Source organism: Asterias amurensis, chromosome 11 (assembly GCF_032118995.1).
Source record: "Asterias amurensis chromosome 11, ASM3211899v1".
NCBI lineage: Eukaryota > Metazoa > Echinodermata > Asteroidea > Forcipulatida > Asteriidae > Asterias > Asterias amurensis.
The window spans coordinates 1,724,621-1,741,126 of NC_092658.1; the positions used below are offsets into that span (position 1 = coordinate 1,724,621).

Consider the following 16,506-nt stretch of genomic DNA (forward strand, 5'->3'; position numbering starts at 1 on the left):
CTTGATTGTCGCGTGATTAACTTTTATTGTCTTGTCTATACACACATACAATGTTCAATTCAAATAAAGATTATAAAATAATTAGTGACCACAATACTCCAGTCTGGATTGAAATGAATTAGTTATTAACCGATGTAATGAGACGGTGCCATTTAGCAATATTGAAATGACCACATTGGGGATGTGTATGTGACTGTAGTGTTTTTTATTGTAAAGGGACTATGCCAAAGTTCATCCGATTTGAGGTTTATAGGATTACACAATATCTTTCTTTGGCGTTTGACGAAAAAAAAACCTTGAAATTTTAGAGAACTGTAAATAACTGTGGGGAGTAGCATTCAGTGGAGTGACTCGAGGGGCGCGTGATGGAGGGGGCGGGGTTGCACATTATACAATTGGGCACGTTTTCCACTATATATTAATGCTCCACCTCATTGGAAATTTGGACTGGGTGTTAAAAACTATCAAAATAATGTTACTTTTTTGATAAGTTTTATGGTAATTTCAATGTTTTTTTAACTGTTTTTCTATGTGAACACAAACAATGACGTAAATGACGCGGGAAGAGCATAAAAGGGGGCAGCACAAAATTAACACGCATGTAGTTCCAATAGGCCGGGCGCACCCTAGATGAGCGCATCCCTTATCCCCTTAAATGTTACGGTGGCACTTTGTGTAATCTATGAGAGTTTTATACACACGTATTGGAAGACTTTTATTTTTGCATTTCATATGACTTTCAAACAATTTTTGTTTTTAGGAAATGCATACTTTAGAGAGAGGGGGCTGGACGCTTGACCCACCCCTTTTCAGAACACCCAGGCCCATGTAGTAACAAAATTGCAACCCAAAGCATCACCAGCCACGAAGGTATTGTACTTCCTGCATCCGTCTGTTTATTCTAATGTATAATTAATAATAAAAGAGAAAAGAGAAAAACCCGTCAGTATTAATTTATACATTAAGTTTAATTATTAAATACGCCTGAAATGTTACACAAACAAAATTCTTAATTGTATCGACAAATTTACATAAGCTTGAACATTTTTAACTGAATGAAAAGTATTAGATTAGCAATTCATCAAGCCACCATCTTAGAGGCGATACAATGCTTAAGTCAATACACGTTTGCTTATGATGTCACATGCTCAAACACGCCCCTCGTATACGAGGGAAAATAAACTGCCGTTATCACTGAGGTAAATGTATACAAAATTAATGTATATGCAAATCATTGGACGATAGCTGCACTTTTTGCGTAAAGGCGTGCGTGTGACCTCGACATACATGTAGCGTTTTGCATAAAAAGCAAGGAATCTATGTTGATTCATGGAAAAGACAATGAAAACTTTTACGCACAGCACACATCATCGGCCAATAAACAACCATTGGTCTAGAGGGCGCCCTACTCAAATGACGTCATGGGCATAGGTCGAATGAAAGCAATCGTAAGATTTCAAGGTCTAAAACTTATTACAAATGTTAACGCATTTTTGTGTATCTTTCAAGTTGGTACCTTTTCAAATAGATACAGGTTATTGTTAATAATACAAAGTTTTGTATAAAAACAAAATCATTTTTAAAAGTCTGTTTTTCATTCTCCATACTTATTGTCTAAGCCAAAGCAAGCTCCATTTTGGACTCTGATGACACTTTGCTTGTGTAAAGTGGCCTCTTACAACAGCGCCACATGCTAAGGCCGATCTTTAAAACAAACAGCCCAGCTGCTAAGGAAATGAGCACGGCTGAGTAGATGGAATTACGCTGCTCTGGGTTCCAGTTCCTCGCAATGCTGCCGCTGAGGGCGAAGATGACCACCACCCAGACACTGTAGGTGTAGCGGAGGTACTTATCCCAGACGATGTTCTCAAGGACCGAGTAAATAAGCACCTCTACAAGAAGGATGGAGAGGCTGATTGTGCAGGCTACAGACTGTTCCAAATCTCCCCAGTACGTCATCACGATGGTGAGGTTCAACAGAGTGGCGATGGTGACCCATGTAGCATAAAAGGCGAGACCATTCTGGACGATGGCCCGAACAAGGAACAGGTCACACCTGAGTGGAGACAAAACAATGTTGTTAAAGTAATAACAATTTGATTATCTGCATGACTTAACAAAGGCAGTCAGGCTTGACCGGGTTTGGCCACGAGGCCGGTAGTCTGTACCCGGCAACGAACCGAGCTTGACCTGTTCCCGGTGTACCTCCGCTACTGACTCCATAGCCTACTCATTTACAGTTTACTCCGAAAAACTAGATTGCTGGGACTGGCTAAATTACGTCTTTATAAAAGGAACAAAGAAACACAAAGCAGAAATGAGATTGAGGACTTGAAAATGCACACTTTATAAGCAGAACCTCTTTGTATATTTGGTTTGCAGTAACACCATGTGTGTATATCTACTTTGCCAGGTAGAGTTGTTCGTAGGGAACTGTCTTGCTTTATTCTACTGCCGCGGAGTAGATAATCGGAGGTTCGGGAGACTTTTCAGTTCTGAAAAGAACTGTCCTGCTTTTAACTATTACCAGGGCGGATGGTATAGAAAATAGACTGGACTGCTACTTTAGCTTATATGATCGTAATTAACTGTACTGCCGCGGAGTCAGTTCTGAATTGGTCTCAACGTTTCGACTAGCTTGCTCTAGTCATCGTCAAGAGACTGAAGAGGTGAGAGAAGAGTCTTGTGGGCTTATTTATAGGGGTTCAGTGGATCCACTGCAGATCAGTCAACGCTCTTTGTAACAGGAATTTGGTTATAAGAGGACAGCAAAACAAAGAAGCACTAAGCAGAACCTCTAATCATAACAGTGCTCTTCATATAAGGATGGTTGACTGTGCTTTGGCGTTACACGCAAAATACTAACTCAAGTTTTGAATTGGTGACAAATTAACCTCTTGTACGAGAATTTAAAGGAACACGTTGCCTTGGATCGGACGAGTTGGTCTATAAAAAGCGTTTGAAACCGTTTGTTATGAAATGTATATGGTTAGAAAGATGTTTTAAAAGTAGAATATAATGATCCACACAAGTATCTCTCAAAATTGCACGGTTTTCTTTTTACGTCGCGAACTATCACGGTCGGCCATTTATGGGGGTCAAAATTTTGACTCCCATAAATGGCCGACCGTGTTATTGGACGAGGTAAAAAGAAAACCACGCAATTTCGAGGCATATTTGTGTAGATCATTGTATTCTACTTTTACATCATCTTTCTAACCATATGCATTTTATAACAAACGGTCACAAAACGCTTTTCAAAGACCAACTCGACCGATCCAAGGCATTGTGTTCCTTTAATGAGCCATTAGTTACAATGTATTATCCATTAATTCTAGTTGTAAGTTACTATTCTGAGTAAATGAGGCGTGTATGTATGTTGCCAAGCGTAAAGAGTACCGATCGTAACCATGCCAACGATTTTTTCCCGAGCAAACAGTGGTACCAACACAAACATTTGACAAGCCTTTACACTAGAAAACATAAAATTAATCACAGGTAAAGCACTTGGTGAGCTTTCTGCAGCAGCAGTTACCGGATTGCTTAAAATATGGGCTGCGCCAAAACAAATTGTGGGCAAACTTAATAGTTGTCTGTAGGCGTATTGAATTCTGTCAAAACAGTATAACTGTACTTCAATGTCAAACATTGAACACATATATTTGTTTAAACCGTGGCTAAATATATACGGAGCAATGAAAGAACAAAGATCCAATGGAGCAATGAAAGAACAAAGATCCAATGACGACGAGCACAAAATTGTCATCAAAGGTCTGGGTGGCTCTTTCGGGATACCACACTATGTTAAACACAGAAATGCCACAAAACTGGCGGGACTTACTTGTGACTGTGTTTCATGCTGAAGCCATTTTGGTCAACTTTACGATGGTTGATAAAGAGCATTATCCACAGGGTGGTCGGCAACAAAGAACTGACTACAACGGCAATCGCCATGTGTTGTCGATCAAACAGGAACAACCACGTAACGTTGAGAGCGAGGTTGAATGCGTACATAACCAGCATAATGGGTGTGATGAGAACGGGGTTGCGGTAGACTGGTCCCTTTGCGTTCCTTCTACACAGTGACGTCAGAACGTAAAGAAGGAACAGGGCTTGGTAGGTGTAGATGAAAGCCCATATGGTGAATGTCCAACCAGCGGGAGTTATCTCTATGTAGTAGTAATCGGAGATGTCTCCGGTGCTGTTGAGGAACCAACCTGTAAACGGGGACCAGGGAGAAAGATGGCGATCACAAAACTTATTAAAACAAGATACATCGAAAGGTTGCATTACCTTTTTAAGTAATGTATTAATGTATTCATGGGTTCTCCCATGAGAAGACATTGATATCCTGCTTCAGAAAACAGGGTCCTCGGTATCAGCTCAATATCTATTCCTATTCGGGTGGTTTCTAGTTTGCATTGATCGAAATAAGCCGAATTAAAAGCCATATTTTCAACGAATACATACTTTCTTAAATTGTGGAGCTAGCAGTTTCACTAACCTTCACTGACCTTCATCGTCACATTGGTCATGATTATTGGACTTAACCGGCTGTGGCCGTGTATTGGCTATACGGACCACCAAGACTGAAAACGGGCCGGGCAAAGCTATCTTCAGTCGTAGCGATTCCAACAGTCAGAGCCAGTAGAGCACTTTACACCTAGTTTTTGTTCATCACAGTTGTTGTGCTTCTTCTTCTTTGTTATTTTCAATGGCTTCTTTTTGGATTTAAAGCACTGTTGGGCACGTTTTGTAATTGTTACCAAGTACTATTCTATGCTAACAAGTTGTTTGAGTAATTACCAATAGTGCCCATTGCCTTTAAAAGTGATTATAAAGAGTTACTGTATCATACCTAGTGAAGAGCCACCAATACCAGCCAAGGCATTGATAAATAAGCAGAAGATGAATTCAAGCATAACTAGCACGGCGAGACAGATGAACATGACATCATGCTTCTTGGTTCCCATGGTGATAACTTGAGTCTGAATCAACACACCTGAAGAAATAACGTTTTTGTAAAAATACATCAATGCTTACAAATCTATCTCTGAATGTAAAGGTGTTACTAGTTTGGCTTGACTTCATAGAGTTACTTTATATTGCAGCCACTGCAACAAATCTGCATGGGTTCCAGAGAGAAGCACTGCCAGCTATAAGAGGGATGGAGCTTCGAATTTCTCTCTCTGACAATACAACAACTGATAAGATGATGACAGCTTAGTCACAGAACCAAAATGGATTTTGCAACCAACACTCTCCGGACAGCAGCAATGTTTTTAGGAGAGAAGGCCTACACAAGTTGAAGAGTCAAGATTCAATATAGGAGGGTCATAGATTAATTGTACCACCGATGTGAACCATTCATGTATACATAGGTTCTTCTAAAGCCATCTAAAATATTGGCTCTCGGGTGAAGGTATAGCGGCTGCAACGCGACTGTGTTCTATGTGACCGGAAAAGATAAAGGAATAAAATGGAGATGGGCAGAGCACTTATCAAAACGACATGGCAACAGGTGGACCAAGAGATTTACTGAATGGCAACCTAGAAATGGAAAGAAAGAAGTGGAAGACAGAAGAGAAGATATGGTGACGGCTGCATTATGCATGGTAAAGACCGAGTTGTATGGCCGGAAGAGATAAAGGAAATGAAATGGAGATGTGCAAGGCACTTATCAAGAAGGCATGACAACAGGTGGAGAACGAAAGAAAGAAGAAGAGCGGAAGACAGAAGAAAATATGGACAGACGAAATCCACAATATACACAAGCACGGCAGCTTGGACTATTCCTAGCAAGGATCTAGACGGAAAAGAGAATGGAGTGCTTCGTCAAACTGTTGACGACATCATGATGACGATGATATTGTGAATTTGTAAAAAGGCATCAAGTTCAAACTCTTTAGATCAAGTAGTCTTTAACCAGTTAGGACTTAATGCAATGTGTTGAAACAATTATCTTAGTCGAAATTGTTGAATCGTCAGTTTTCGAAAAGAACTTACCTTTATAAGATAGGCTGCACACGTGAGCAGTATACTTTTGGATATACCCTGAAATTACATTAAACAAAATTCAGCAATGGTAAGTTCAAGGCCATTTAATTTCCTTTACGTAAAAATTGAAAGGGTTCCGTTTCATAATTCAATGTCGTACTTTGGCACACAAAGGTTCCGTAACTGAACTTTTTTTGTTCAGTGGGACATTTTCTCAACCACAAAATAAATTGAACTGTTTGTGTCCAGCTAGAAGTATACACATATTCATAGGTCAAAGTTCTCTGTTTCAATTATATAATAGAGATCAATATTGTTTCCATTGTTGTGGTCCATCACGGACGGTAACGCAGAACCAATGAGCCACATAAAAAAAACATAACTCACAGCGAAAAGCTCACACAGACTGTGCCCAGAACCAATTTCTGAGAGCTACAAAAGTTTGCTTAACAACTCCGTGCTAAGCAAAAATTAACAGATGAGACCAGTGGGACATGGGACAAGGGTCTTCTTTCACAGAGCCGCTTTGAACAGAAAATATTGCTTAAATATTGCTTAATAGTTACCGCAAATATGAGTATAGGAAGATGTAAAAGTAGAATACAATGATCCACACAAACATGCCTCGAAATTGCACGGTTTTCCTTTTCCCTCGTCGACTAACACGGTCGGCCATTTATGGGAGTCAAATGTTTGACTACCATGGCCGACCGTGTTAGTTTGCAAAGTAAAAGGAAACCACACAATTCGAGGCAAATTTGTGTGGATCATTATATGTTCTACTTTTAAAACATCATTCTACATATGTATTTTATAACAAACGGTTACAAACGCTTTTTCTAGACCAACTCGTCCGATACAAGGCAACGTGTTCCTTGAAGGACGAATAGGCTAGCTCGTCATAACGAGAGACATGACATAGCCTAGCTCAAGGCGGTCGAATTATTTACTCCGAACATGCTCCCGAAAAAGACCGCCGCTGTAAAACCCCTCCCCTATAATACACTATGCGTAAAATGTGTGTACCGGTTACCACATCGCACGACACGACGCCCCCGTACGCTATCCGCATGCGGATATTGGTACGAGTGCGGATGACTTGTGCACAGTAGTCCTACAGTGGGCGTTGAGCGATGTGACAGTGTGTATACAGTTGGGTCGTGCGGTGTGATCACACACGCTAAGCACAGTGTATACGGTTGGGTTTACAGCGGCGTGTTTTCGGAGTGAATAATGCGACTGCCTTGAGCAAGGCTAGACAAGACTAGTCTTAAAACTCTTTGTGAAAACCACCCCTGGCCCTGTAACTGTGCATGTACAAAGTTTTGACCATCACTTACCTCACTGATGGTACAATTTGAGGTGAGAACCTCTCTTTGTTAATAATCTCGTCGAAATGAAAATGAGCTTCAGTTCTCCTTCATAACACCACCACTCTCTTTACTGTTGTTTATATTTTCTTAAAAGATTCAATCCAAAACCGAGTCACGAACGAACCTGCAGAGTAAACCAGTGACCAAAGGTTGCTGAGGTCAAAGGACAAAAGACCCACCGGACCGTGTCTGGGAGTGTGAGATGGGCACGTTTTGTGACGCGTGCACAGCTAGGTAGGACCCCTGTTATGTAATAAATGTTTTCGTTGTTAATACGATGTGCTCGACCAAAGGTCCCGTTAGATATGGTGTGACATGTTTGAGGTGACATTTAATTACGTTATTTTACTTTCTGTCCTTGGGACTCCTTCATAGTTCAAGCATGGAGGACGGCAATAACTTGTAAAACGGGAATCGCACTCCACAAACAGGGGAGAAACCGCCTGACAGCCAAATAAACTAAACCACGCGATCTAATTTTTCTTCCCCGTCTATCTTAGGTCAAGGACCTCCATGATTAGGCCTATTGTTGAGTTCTCGATGGTTGAATTTATATACCTGAATTTAAAACACACATTCTCAAATGCATCATGTGGCGACAGTTTCCAAATACTTTTACCCAGACTCCACAAGTTCCTTGTGGAATATACCCATAGCCCGCCCCCCCCCCCCAGGCCCAATTCAATGAAAGCGATCGCCTCCATCATATCCCTGGGCATTGCCTTGGTGCCCTGGAAATGCTCCAGTAGAAATTTACAATTTCTCATTGGGTACCGTTGTTCGGTTTTTAATTGTAATGAGATTTGAGGTTGAGATAGGCTTCTTACACAAATCTTCGTTTTGCGTGTGACGAAAAAAACTTTCAAATTATTGAATTATTTTGAAAACTACAGAGGAAATCATGTGTATAAACGCAGTAACACTCATTGACGTGACAATTTCATATTTTTTTTTTTTTTTTTTTTTTTTTTTGGGGGGGGGGGGAGAAGGGGGTGGGGGTACTTGCCCTGGGTTGAAGCAACATGATCATATATATTTTTCAACTGACGCTCAATTTATATGTTTTTACTTTTCAAGACAAACGAGAACCGAAAAGGGGTTGTATGGTTTACAGAAACAATATGCAAACGTTTGTAACCGTTTGTTATAAAATGCATATGGTTAGAAAGATTATTTGAAAGTAGAATTCAATGGTCCACACAAATTTCCCTCGACCGTGTTAGTCGACGGGGTACAAGGAAAACCACGCAGTTTCGAGTGATATATGTGTGGATCATATTCTACTTTGAAAATATCTTTCTAACCATATGCATTTTATAACAAATGGTTAAACACGCTTTTCAAAGACCAACTCGACCGATCTAAGGCAACGTGCTCCAACGTGCACAACTTTGTAACTTAAGAGGCAGTAATAATAGCAGAGAAAACAGATTAGCCTTGAAGTTTTATTATCAATACGCCTAATACAAAAAGAAATTACCCAATTGTCTCACTTTGTTTTCTAATTCATTTTGCATTTTAAAATATTGCATATTTCTATAATTGCCTGTCTTGTTTTTTCGCTCGTAACTTTTTGCTGAACTTAAATTTATTTTGTATACCTTGTTGTTAATTCTGTTTATTTAGGTATTTTGTTTGTAAATGACTCTGTTAGCGCCGTGGAGCATTGTTTTATGAATTTGGCGCTACATACAAAATGTGTATTACTATTTTTAGGGAGGTTTACCTGCACGTTCCGCGTGAACGTGAACGTGAACGTGAACGTCGGGAAATTGTGTCGTTAAAATATCACGTTTCTAGAATACGTGACAATAGGGAGGTTTAGCTTTACGTTACGCGAGCAAATACGTGAACGTAAACGGCGGGAATTTTCTTGTAAAAATCCCATGTTTTAACGTGAAACTACCATTTTTCACGTCAGGTTCGTTCGTGCAGACGTCATACGTGAGCATAAAATAAGCCCAAAGAGGTGACGTCACCTAGAAATTGCACTTTTTTTAACGTCCACGTTCACGTTTTTGCTCGCGTAACGTGCAGCTAAACCTCCCTTATTTTTCACGTCAGGTACGTACGTGCGCACAGACGTCATACGTGAGCATACAAGTTCAAAGTGGCGATGTCACCTGGTATTTGCTCGCGTTACGTGCAGCTAAACCTCGCTATGGGGGGATACGACAAATTTCCAACAACAAGTTTGATTGGTTTTATGTGAGATACAAAAAAATTGATTAACATTTGAACTGAGCACCTTAAAATTCTCAGAAAAAATGGTTTCAGTTGTAATAGAGTTTGAAAGTATCGCTTCAAATCTTTTTCAAATTTAAAGTTTCGATTTGTGTAAAAAAGGACCATGGAAACGCCGATTTGTACGCGCAGCGCACCGCATTTTGAGTGCATTCTTTTTGTTTTACCTTTAAAATGGTACATTGTAAACTATGTATTTGTAATTTTTAAAATACAATGTATTATACAAAAATCATCACTAATGTTTCTCTCTATAACTTCTCTAGGCTAACTCCAGATCCATTTTGGATTCTGATACGTTGTCTGTGTAAAGTGGCCTATTACAACAGCGCCACATGCTAAGTCCGATCTTTAAAATGAAGAGCCCAGCTGCCAATGAAACGATCACGACCGAATAGATGGCGTTTCGCTTCTCTGGGTTCCAGTTCCTCGCAATGATGCCGCTGAGGGCGATGATAACGATCATCCAGACGGTATAGGTGTAGCGGAGGTACTTATCCCAGACGAAGTTCTCGAGGACCGAATAGATCAGAAACAATCCAAGGATGATTGAGAGGCTGATTGTACACGATATGGACTGCTCCACTTCTCCCCAGTACGTCAACACGGTTGCGAGGGTTAACTGAGTTGATATGGAGACCCATGTGGCATAAATGGCGAGACCATTCTGGACGATGATCCGAACGAGCACTAGGTCACACCTGAGTGGAGATACAAAACAATAATAATATTGTTAAGTGTGGAAATAATGGGGAGGTTTGGCTGCACGTTACGCAAGCAAACACGTCAACGTGAGCATCAGAAATTGTGTTGTTAAAATCTCACGTTTTTAGCATGCGTGAAGTTACAATTTTCACGTCAGATGTACGTACGTGCAGACGTCATACGTGAGCATGAAATAAGCCCAAAGTGGTGACGTCACCTAGAAACAACAACATTTTCTGACGTTCACGTTCTTCGGTATTCAACACTCCATTGCCTTCCGCGTTTTCACTTTAGTATCACCGGTTCCCCACTGTGCTTTACATCATAATGTTAGCATGGAACAGGCTATTGGGACCAGTGAAGAAAAAACCAAGATCATGAGGCTGGTTCCAATTAATGGTCGACCAATAGTCAACCAATGAACGACCAGCCTGGGTTCGAGTCATAATAGTCAACATTTAGTTAACCGTGCATGGTGCACATTCGAAATTGCTCTTCACGGGCCTCAAGTTTGACTTCTCAGGTCCGGGTGGCTCTTTACAGATTCCATACTAGTTTTAGCCATACTATATTTTTGTTTCCACCGTAACCACTAATATAGGCAGTAGTATGTACATCTTTCAAACAATACAATTTAGCCAGGTAAATTTAAGTACACTGTTATGATACTACGGGGGAACTCACTATTAAATAAGCCCCAAACAGGTCTCTCGTTGAGCCCAAACCAAACACCCACTTCAAATACATAAGGATGGGCAATCAGTTGAGTATGCACCACGTAATCAATGAAAAATTACCTGATAAGTCTGCTGCCACCTAGCGTTCTAAAGTCTCCCATTGCCACACAATAGGTGATACTTACTTGTGATTCTGTTTCATGCTGAAGCCATTTTGGTCAACTTTACGATGGTGCAGAAAGAGGAGTGTACACAGTGCGATCGGCATGAGAGCATTGAGTCCACATGCAACTGGCACGTACTGTCTATCATACACGAACACCCATGAAATGTCGAGAGCGACGACGAACCCGTACAATAACAACATGGCGGGTGAGATGAGCACCGGGTTTCGGTAGACTGGTCCCTGGACGTTCCTTCTAACCAGTGACGTCAGAACGTAGAGATGGAACAGGCCTTCGAAGATGTGGATGACTTCCCATACCGTGAGGGTCCAGCCAGCAGGAGCTATCTCGGTGGGGTAGAGCCTGGAGACACTTCCGGTGCCGTTGTTGAGGAACCAGCCTGGAATGAGAACCAAGGAGAAAGATGGCGACCACAAAATTATTTATTAATAAAACAAAAAAGAACGAGAATTCCGTATTGAGGCAGAAAGTTCAATTTTATTTGGGTTAGATAAGCTTCCCCGTGTCGACCCCGAGGTGCTCATTCAGGTGAGCCCCTGTTTTGACAAGAGCTAATCGAACGATCCCTCGCCCTCTCGTGGTGACGTCATGCATCTTGGGCCAGCCCAAGTGACCCGTTCCACAACACAGGGCACTTTGGGCTGACTCGGTGAGCCCCTGGAATGATGTCAAAGCTATGCGAACGTACCGGGGATCAGATCGTTGTCGACCCATGGGAAGATGATTGAACACACCTTGTTGAGGGTATTACTTCGATATCCTCCTTTTAGGGACAGGGTTCCGAGCATCATAAAGATATCGTTTCCAGTTCGGGTAGTTTTTAGTTTTCCGGACTCAAAAGCCATACTTTTTCAACGAATACCATATAATAATATACTGTTTCGCATTGTGAAGCAATAATGAACATCGCAAAGCTACTTTTCCTTCATCATCACATTGGTCATGAGTATTGACCAATAGTTACAAGTTGTACATGGGGCTGTCAAGGTTAAAACAAAAGTATAAAATGGATGTGGCTGTGGCTGTGTAATGGCTACCACGGACAGCCATGATTGAAATCTACGGCAAAGCCACGGGTCCATCCATAAGCGCGCACTGACCTCAGTTGGAGCCAAAGCCATTGATTGAGACACAGCCTTACATCGTGACTGAACATTCGGCTATGGCTGTGGCTGTTGAATGGATTGGGGTATCAGTATTTAGCAAGGCATGGAGCAATTCCTAAAGCCGTAGCCAGTGCACACTCTATATTTAGTTTAGTTTTTTTAATTACAGTGTTTATTCTTCTTCTTTGTGTTTATTTTGTGTAGTTATTTTTCTTCTTGATTTAAGGAACACGTTCGGCCATTTTATGGAGACAAAATGTTGACTACACAAAATGGCTGACCGTGTTTCTTCCTTCGCGACGTAAAAGGAAAACCATGCAATTTCGAGGCATTTTGTGTTGATTTTTATATTCTAACTTTTAAATTATCTATCTAACCATTTGCTTTTCAAAACAAACGGTTTCAAACGCTGTTCAAAGACCAACTCGACCGATCCAAGACAAAGTGTTCCTTTAAACCAATATACAAAGAATTACCGTATCATACCTAGTGGGTTATTACCACCATTTGAATTGCCGATTAACAAGCTGGATATGAATTCAAGCAGAACGAACACTTCAAGACAGATGAACAGGATATCATGCTTCTTGGTTCCCATGGTGATAACTTGAAACTGAATCAACACACCTGAAGAAATAAAGTTTTCTTAGAATGACATCAACGTTTCTTAGAATGACGTCGGCCATTTACCGTGGAGTCAATTGACTCCCATAAATGGCCGAACGTGTTTGTCGACGAGGTAAAAGGAAAATCACGCAATTTCGAGTGATACTTGTGTGGATCATTATATTCTTCTTTTAAAATATCTTTCTAGTCATATGTATTTTATAACAATAGGTTACAAACGCTTTTCAAAGACCAACTCGACCTACCTCCATGACCGATCCAAGGCAACGTGTTCCTTCAACAAAGTTTAGACCATCACTTACCTTACTATTGAGTGATGGGACAGTTTGAGGTGAAGAAATCGTTTTTAATGATCTCGGTCGAATAGGGAAAAAACAAGCTTGATCAGTTCTCCTTCATAAAACACTATCACCCTCTTCACTGCTGTGTCTGCCGTCTTCAAATAATTCAGCACACACCCGAACGGTCAAAGCCTGAACGGACGGACAAAAGTAACGGTGACCGAAGGTTGCTGATGTCAAAGGAGTTAGTCGGCACGCTGTGTAGACGCGTGCATATGACAACCGTTATGTAATAAAGATTTTCGTTGTTAAAGTTAATACGAGGTGCTCGACCAAAGGTCTCGTTATGACATTTAATTATGTTAATTTAATCTCTGATTTCGACTCCTTGCCACGTGATGACATTTAATTATGTTAATTTAATCTCTGATTTCGACTCCTTGCAACGTGGAGCACGGCAACAACTTGCACTCTATGAACAAGGGAGAAACGGACAGGGCCGACCCCGTACGTACACAATCAGTTGATATTCTGATGGTTGAGTTTACAAGTTAGTCTACAAATCCATAGTCTACATGAAGAACATACATTCTCAAATGCATCATGTACATGTAGCGATAGATTCTCCATGTACTCAACATCTTCCCAGACTTTGTACTTAAGTTCATGACCACCCCCCCCCCCCCACCACCACCACCAGGCCAGATACTTCACGGAGTCAACGAAGGCGATTGCCTCAATGCCCCTGGCCATTGCCTTGGAGCCCTAGTAATGCTCCAGTAGAACGTTACAATTTCCTTAGAGTGCCCTCATAGAATGCTCTTTACCAAGGAGAAAGGCCTTGGTGCCCCTGCCCTTTCAAAAAGAAGCATACAGGCCTGCACCTCGTTCTTCAATTTGTGTTTAGTCCTTGGTCTCCGTAAATGAGGCTACCCAAATTATGAGCACAACCCCCCCCCCCCCACCCCCAGGGGCGTCAATCCGTCTTGAACTGTTGGGGGCACATAACATTTACGGCGTGGGGTTTGGGGCCCGCTGTAGGGCCCCGGAATTTTTTTGAGCCCGTAGATGCTCTCTGGTGCAATCTAGTGAATCTGAGGGGTGATGTTCCCCCCCTCTCAGATGTTGGAATGTAATGCCTATTTCAAGCTATGATGCACCTATTTTTGCTATCATGGTTGTTGTACCTAAAAAGCAACTCAATATTGTAGCTTCGTTATATCAATATTGTTTCTGCATTCTAATGCTCAGACGGCGTTTCATCCCGATCATCACCAGACCTAAGACACAAGTTTTATGGGGCAAATCTGTCAGAATGGAACAGAACATCTGTAAAATATGAGCAGCAGTATAGAACTTTTTGGGTTGACAGCATCTTCAAGTGCGGACCATGAACTAAGTTTCAGGGGGTAAACCTGTCGAAGAGTGAGCTCAAGGGTGCGAAACCTTTATGGCATGGGTCCGGGCCCGCTTATGGGCCCGTGAAAATTGTGGATTCTAGTCGTCTGTGGTGCAATCGTAGGCCAATAAGAGGCATACAGAACGGAACAGAACATCTGTAAAATGTGAGCAGCAGTAGAACCTTTTGGGTTGACAGCATCTTCAAGTGCGGATCTATGAACCAAGTTTATGGGGAAAAATCTGTCAAAGAGTGAGCTCACGAGTGCGAAACCTTTACGGCATGGGTCCGGGCCCGAAATTTTTTTTCATTCTAGATGCTCTGTGGTGCAATCTAATAGGCAAATGAGAGGCATACAGAACGGAACAGAACATCTGTAAAAATGTGAGCAGCAGTAGAACCTTTTTGGTTGACAGCATCTTCGAGTACGGATCTATGACCAAGTTTTAGGTGGACATACTGTCAAATAGTGAGCACGCGAGTGTAAAACCTTTACGGCATGGGTCCGGGCCCGCTGAAGGGCCCGGGAAAATTTTGAATTCTAGATGCTCTGTGGTGCAATCTTAGGCCAATATTAAGAGGCATACAGAACGGAACAGAACATCTGTAAAATGTGAGCAGCAGTAGAAACTTTTGGTTTGACAGCATCTTCAAGTGCGGCTCTATGAACCAAGTCATAGGGGAAAATACTGTCAAATAGTGAGCACGTGAGTGTGAAATCTTTACGGCATGGGTCCGGGCCCGCTCAAGGGCCCGGAAAATTTTTGTATTTTTAGATGCTCTGTGGTGCAATCTTTAGGCCATTTAGCGGCCAAATGGCAAACGAAACAGAACAATGAGCTGTGTGAATATTTGTGTTCCAGTGCTCCACAATTCCACAGTGCAAAACACGATTTTCATAATAAAGGTGGTCAAACGACACGGGAAACATTGATACTGTGTCCCCCACCCTTCGAAAACGGGGTGGGGCGGGGTGGGGTGGGGTACACGTCCCTTCCACTCTTTCAAGGGGGAGGTGCAAATCTATCAACGATGGAGCATGCGTGTGAGAAGCCTTTACGGCTTGGGGTGCGGGCCCGATTAAGGGCCCGGTAAAATTTTGCATTTCAGATGCTCTGTGATGCAATCTAGGGCCAATTTAGAGAGGGGATATTGTGTCATCCTTTGCCCACAGGATTAATGCCCATATAGGGACACAGGGTTTCGTCTTACACAGTGCAAAACTTGGGCTTCATGATAAAGGTTGGCAAAAAGGTGGGGGACATTTGATATTGTGTCCCCCCCCCCTGATTGACGCCCATGCCCCCCCCCACGTGCAGTATTAAACACATTATATGAACGCCGAGATAGAACTACAATACTGAACGATATCCAAATGTCAAATTGTATCAAAGTGGTCATTACAAGGTCCATACTCCAAGATTAAAATGTTCAAGTCAAATAAGATTATAAAAGAATTACTTAGAATGGCGAAGATCATCAGTAATCATGTAAATATTCTTGTAGATATTAAGATGGATTCGTTGTAAACTAAGGTATAACGAGAAGGTTGGGCCACGGTTTCAGTGATAGGCCTTTGTTAATAATATTTGTTTTACGCAAATAAAATGATATCAAAACCACGCGGTTTTCGAAGAACACGAATGACCCACAAAATATTAGCAACGAAATTCCTGGCCACAAGATATGTGACTGTTCGGTTTTTAATTGTAAGGGGGACTTGGAAAAAAAAACATTTCATTTGAGGATTTAGTCCAACGCAAATCTTCATTTTGCGTTGGACGGAAATAACATTAAACAAAATGTAGAAATGTTTTCAAAACTGCAGGAAACCATATACATTAGCTTGGTTACATGCGGTTACATTCAGACGTGAACATTGGGGGTTGTGGTGGGGGACGGAAGGGGGGGG

At 41.6% G+C, this 16,506-nt stretch overlaps 2 protein-coding genes across 2 annotated transcripts; both read right to left on the reverse strand.

Moving 5' to 3' along the window:
* Window positions 1-873: 873 nt before the first annotated feature.
* Window positions 874-7,488, reverse strand: LOC139944068 (uncharacterized). Its single transcript, XM_071941023.1, has 5 exons — window positions 7,338-7,488; window positions 6,007-6,054; window positions 4,859-5,002; window positions 3,842-4,217; window positions 874-2,056 (listed from the first exon to the last, which is right to left on the reverse strand). The coding sequence occupies exons 3-5, from the start codon at window positions 4,971-4,973 to the stop codon at window positions 1,615-1,617; spliced, it is 933 nt and encodes a 310-aa protein (XP_071797124.1). The 5' UTR covers window positions 4,974-5,002; window positions 6,007-6,054; window positions 7,338-7,488; the 3' UTR covers window positions 874-1,614.
* A 1,330-nt stretch (window positions 7,489-8,818) lies between these two features.
* On the reverse strand, window positions 8,819-13,422 carry LOC139944406 (uncharacterized). Its single transcript, XM_071941418.1, has 4 exons — window positions 13,217-13,422; window positions 12,774-12,914; window positions 11,182-11,560; window positions 8,819-10,315 (listed from the first exon to the last, which is right to left on the reverse strand). Exons 2-4 carry the CDS (start codon window positions 12,883-12,885, stop codon window positions 9,877-9,879), a joined length of 930 nt encoding a protein of 309 aa, XP_071797519.1. The 5' UTR covers window positions 12,886-12,914; window positions 13,217-13,422; the 3' UTR covers window positions 8,819-9,876.
* Between the last annotated feature and the right edge of the window lie 3,084 nt (window positions 13,423-16,506).

Coding starts and splice junctions, on each gene's coding strand:
- LOC139944068 (XM_071941023.1), bottom strand. CDS start 4,973: ATGGGAACCAAGAAGCATGATGTCATGTTCATCTGTCTCGCCGTGCTA. Junction 4,218..4,858: donor TATTGGTGGCTCTTCACTAG/GTATGATACAGT, acceptor CCCCGTTTACAG/GTTGGTTCCTCAACAGCACC. Junction 2,057..3,841: donor AGCATGAAACACAGTCACAA/GTAAGTCCCGCC, acceptor GTCTCCACTCAG/GTGTGACCTGTTCCTTGTTC.
- LOC139944406 (XM_071941418.1), bottom strand. CDS start 12,885: ATGGGAACCAAGAAGCATGATATCCTGTTCATCTGTCTTGAAGTGTTC. Junction 11,561..12,773: donor TGGTGGTAATAACCCACTAG/GTATGATACGGT, acceptor TTCTCATTCCAG/GCTGGTTCCTCAACAACGGC. Junction 10,316..11,181: donor AGCATGAAACAGAATCACAA/GTAAGTATCACC, acceptor ATCTCCACTCAG/GTGTGACCTAGTGCTCGTTC.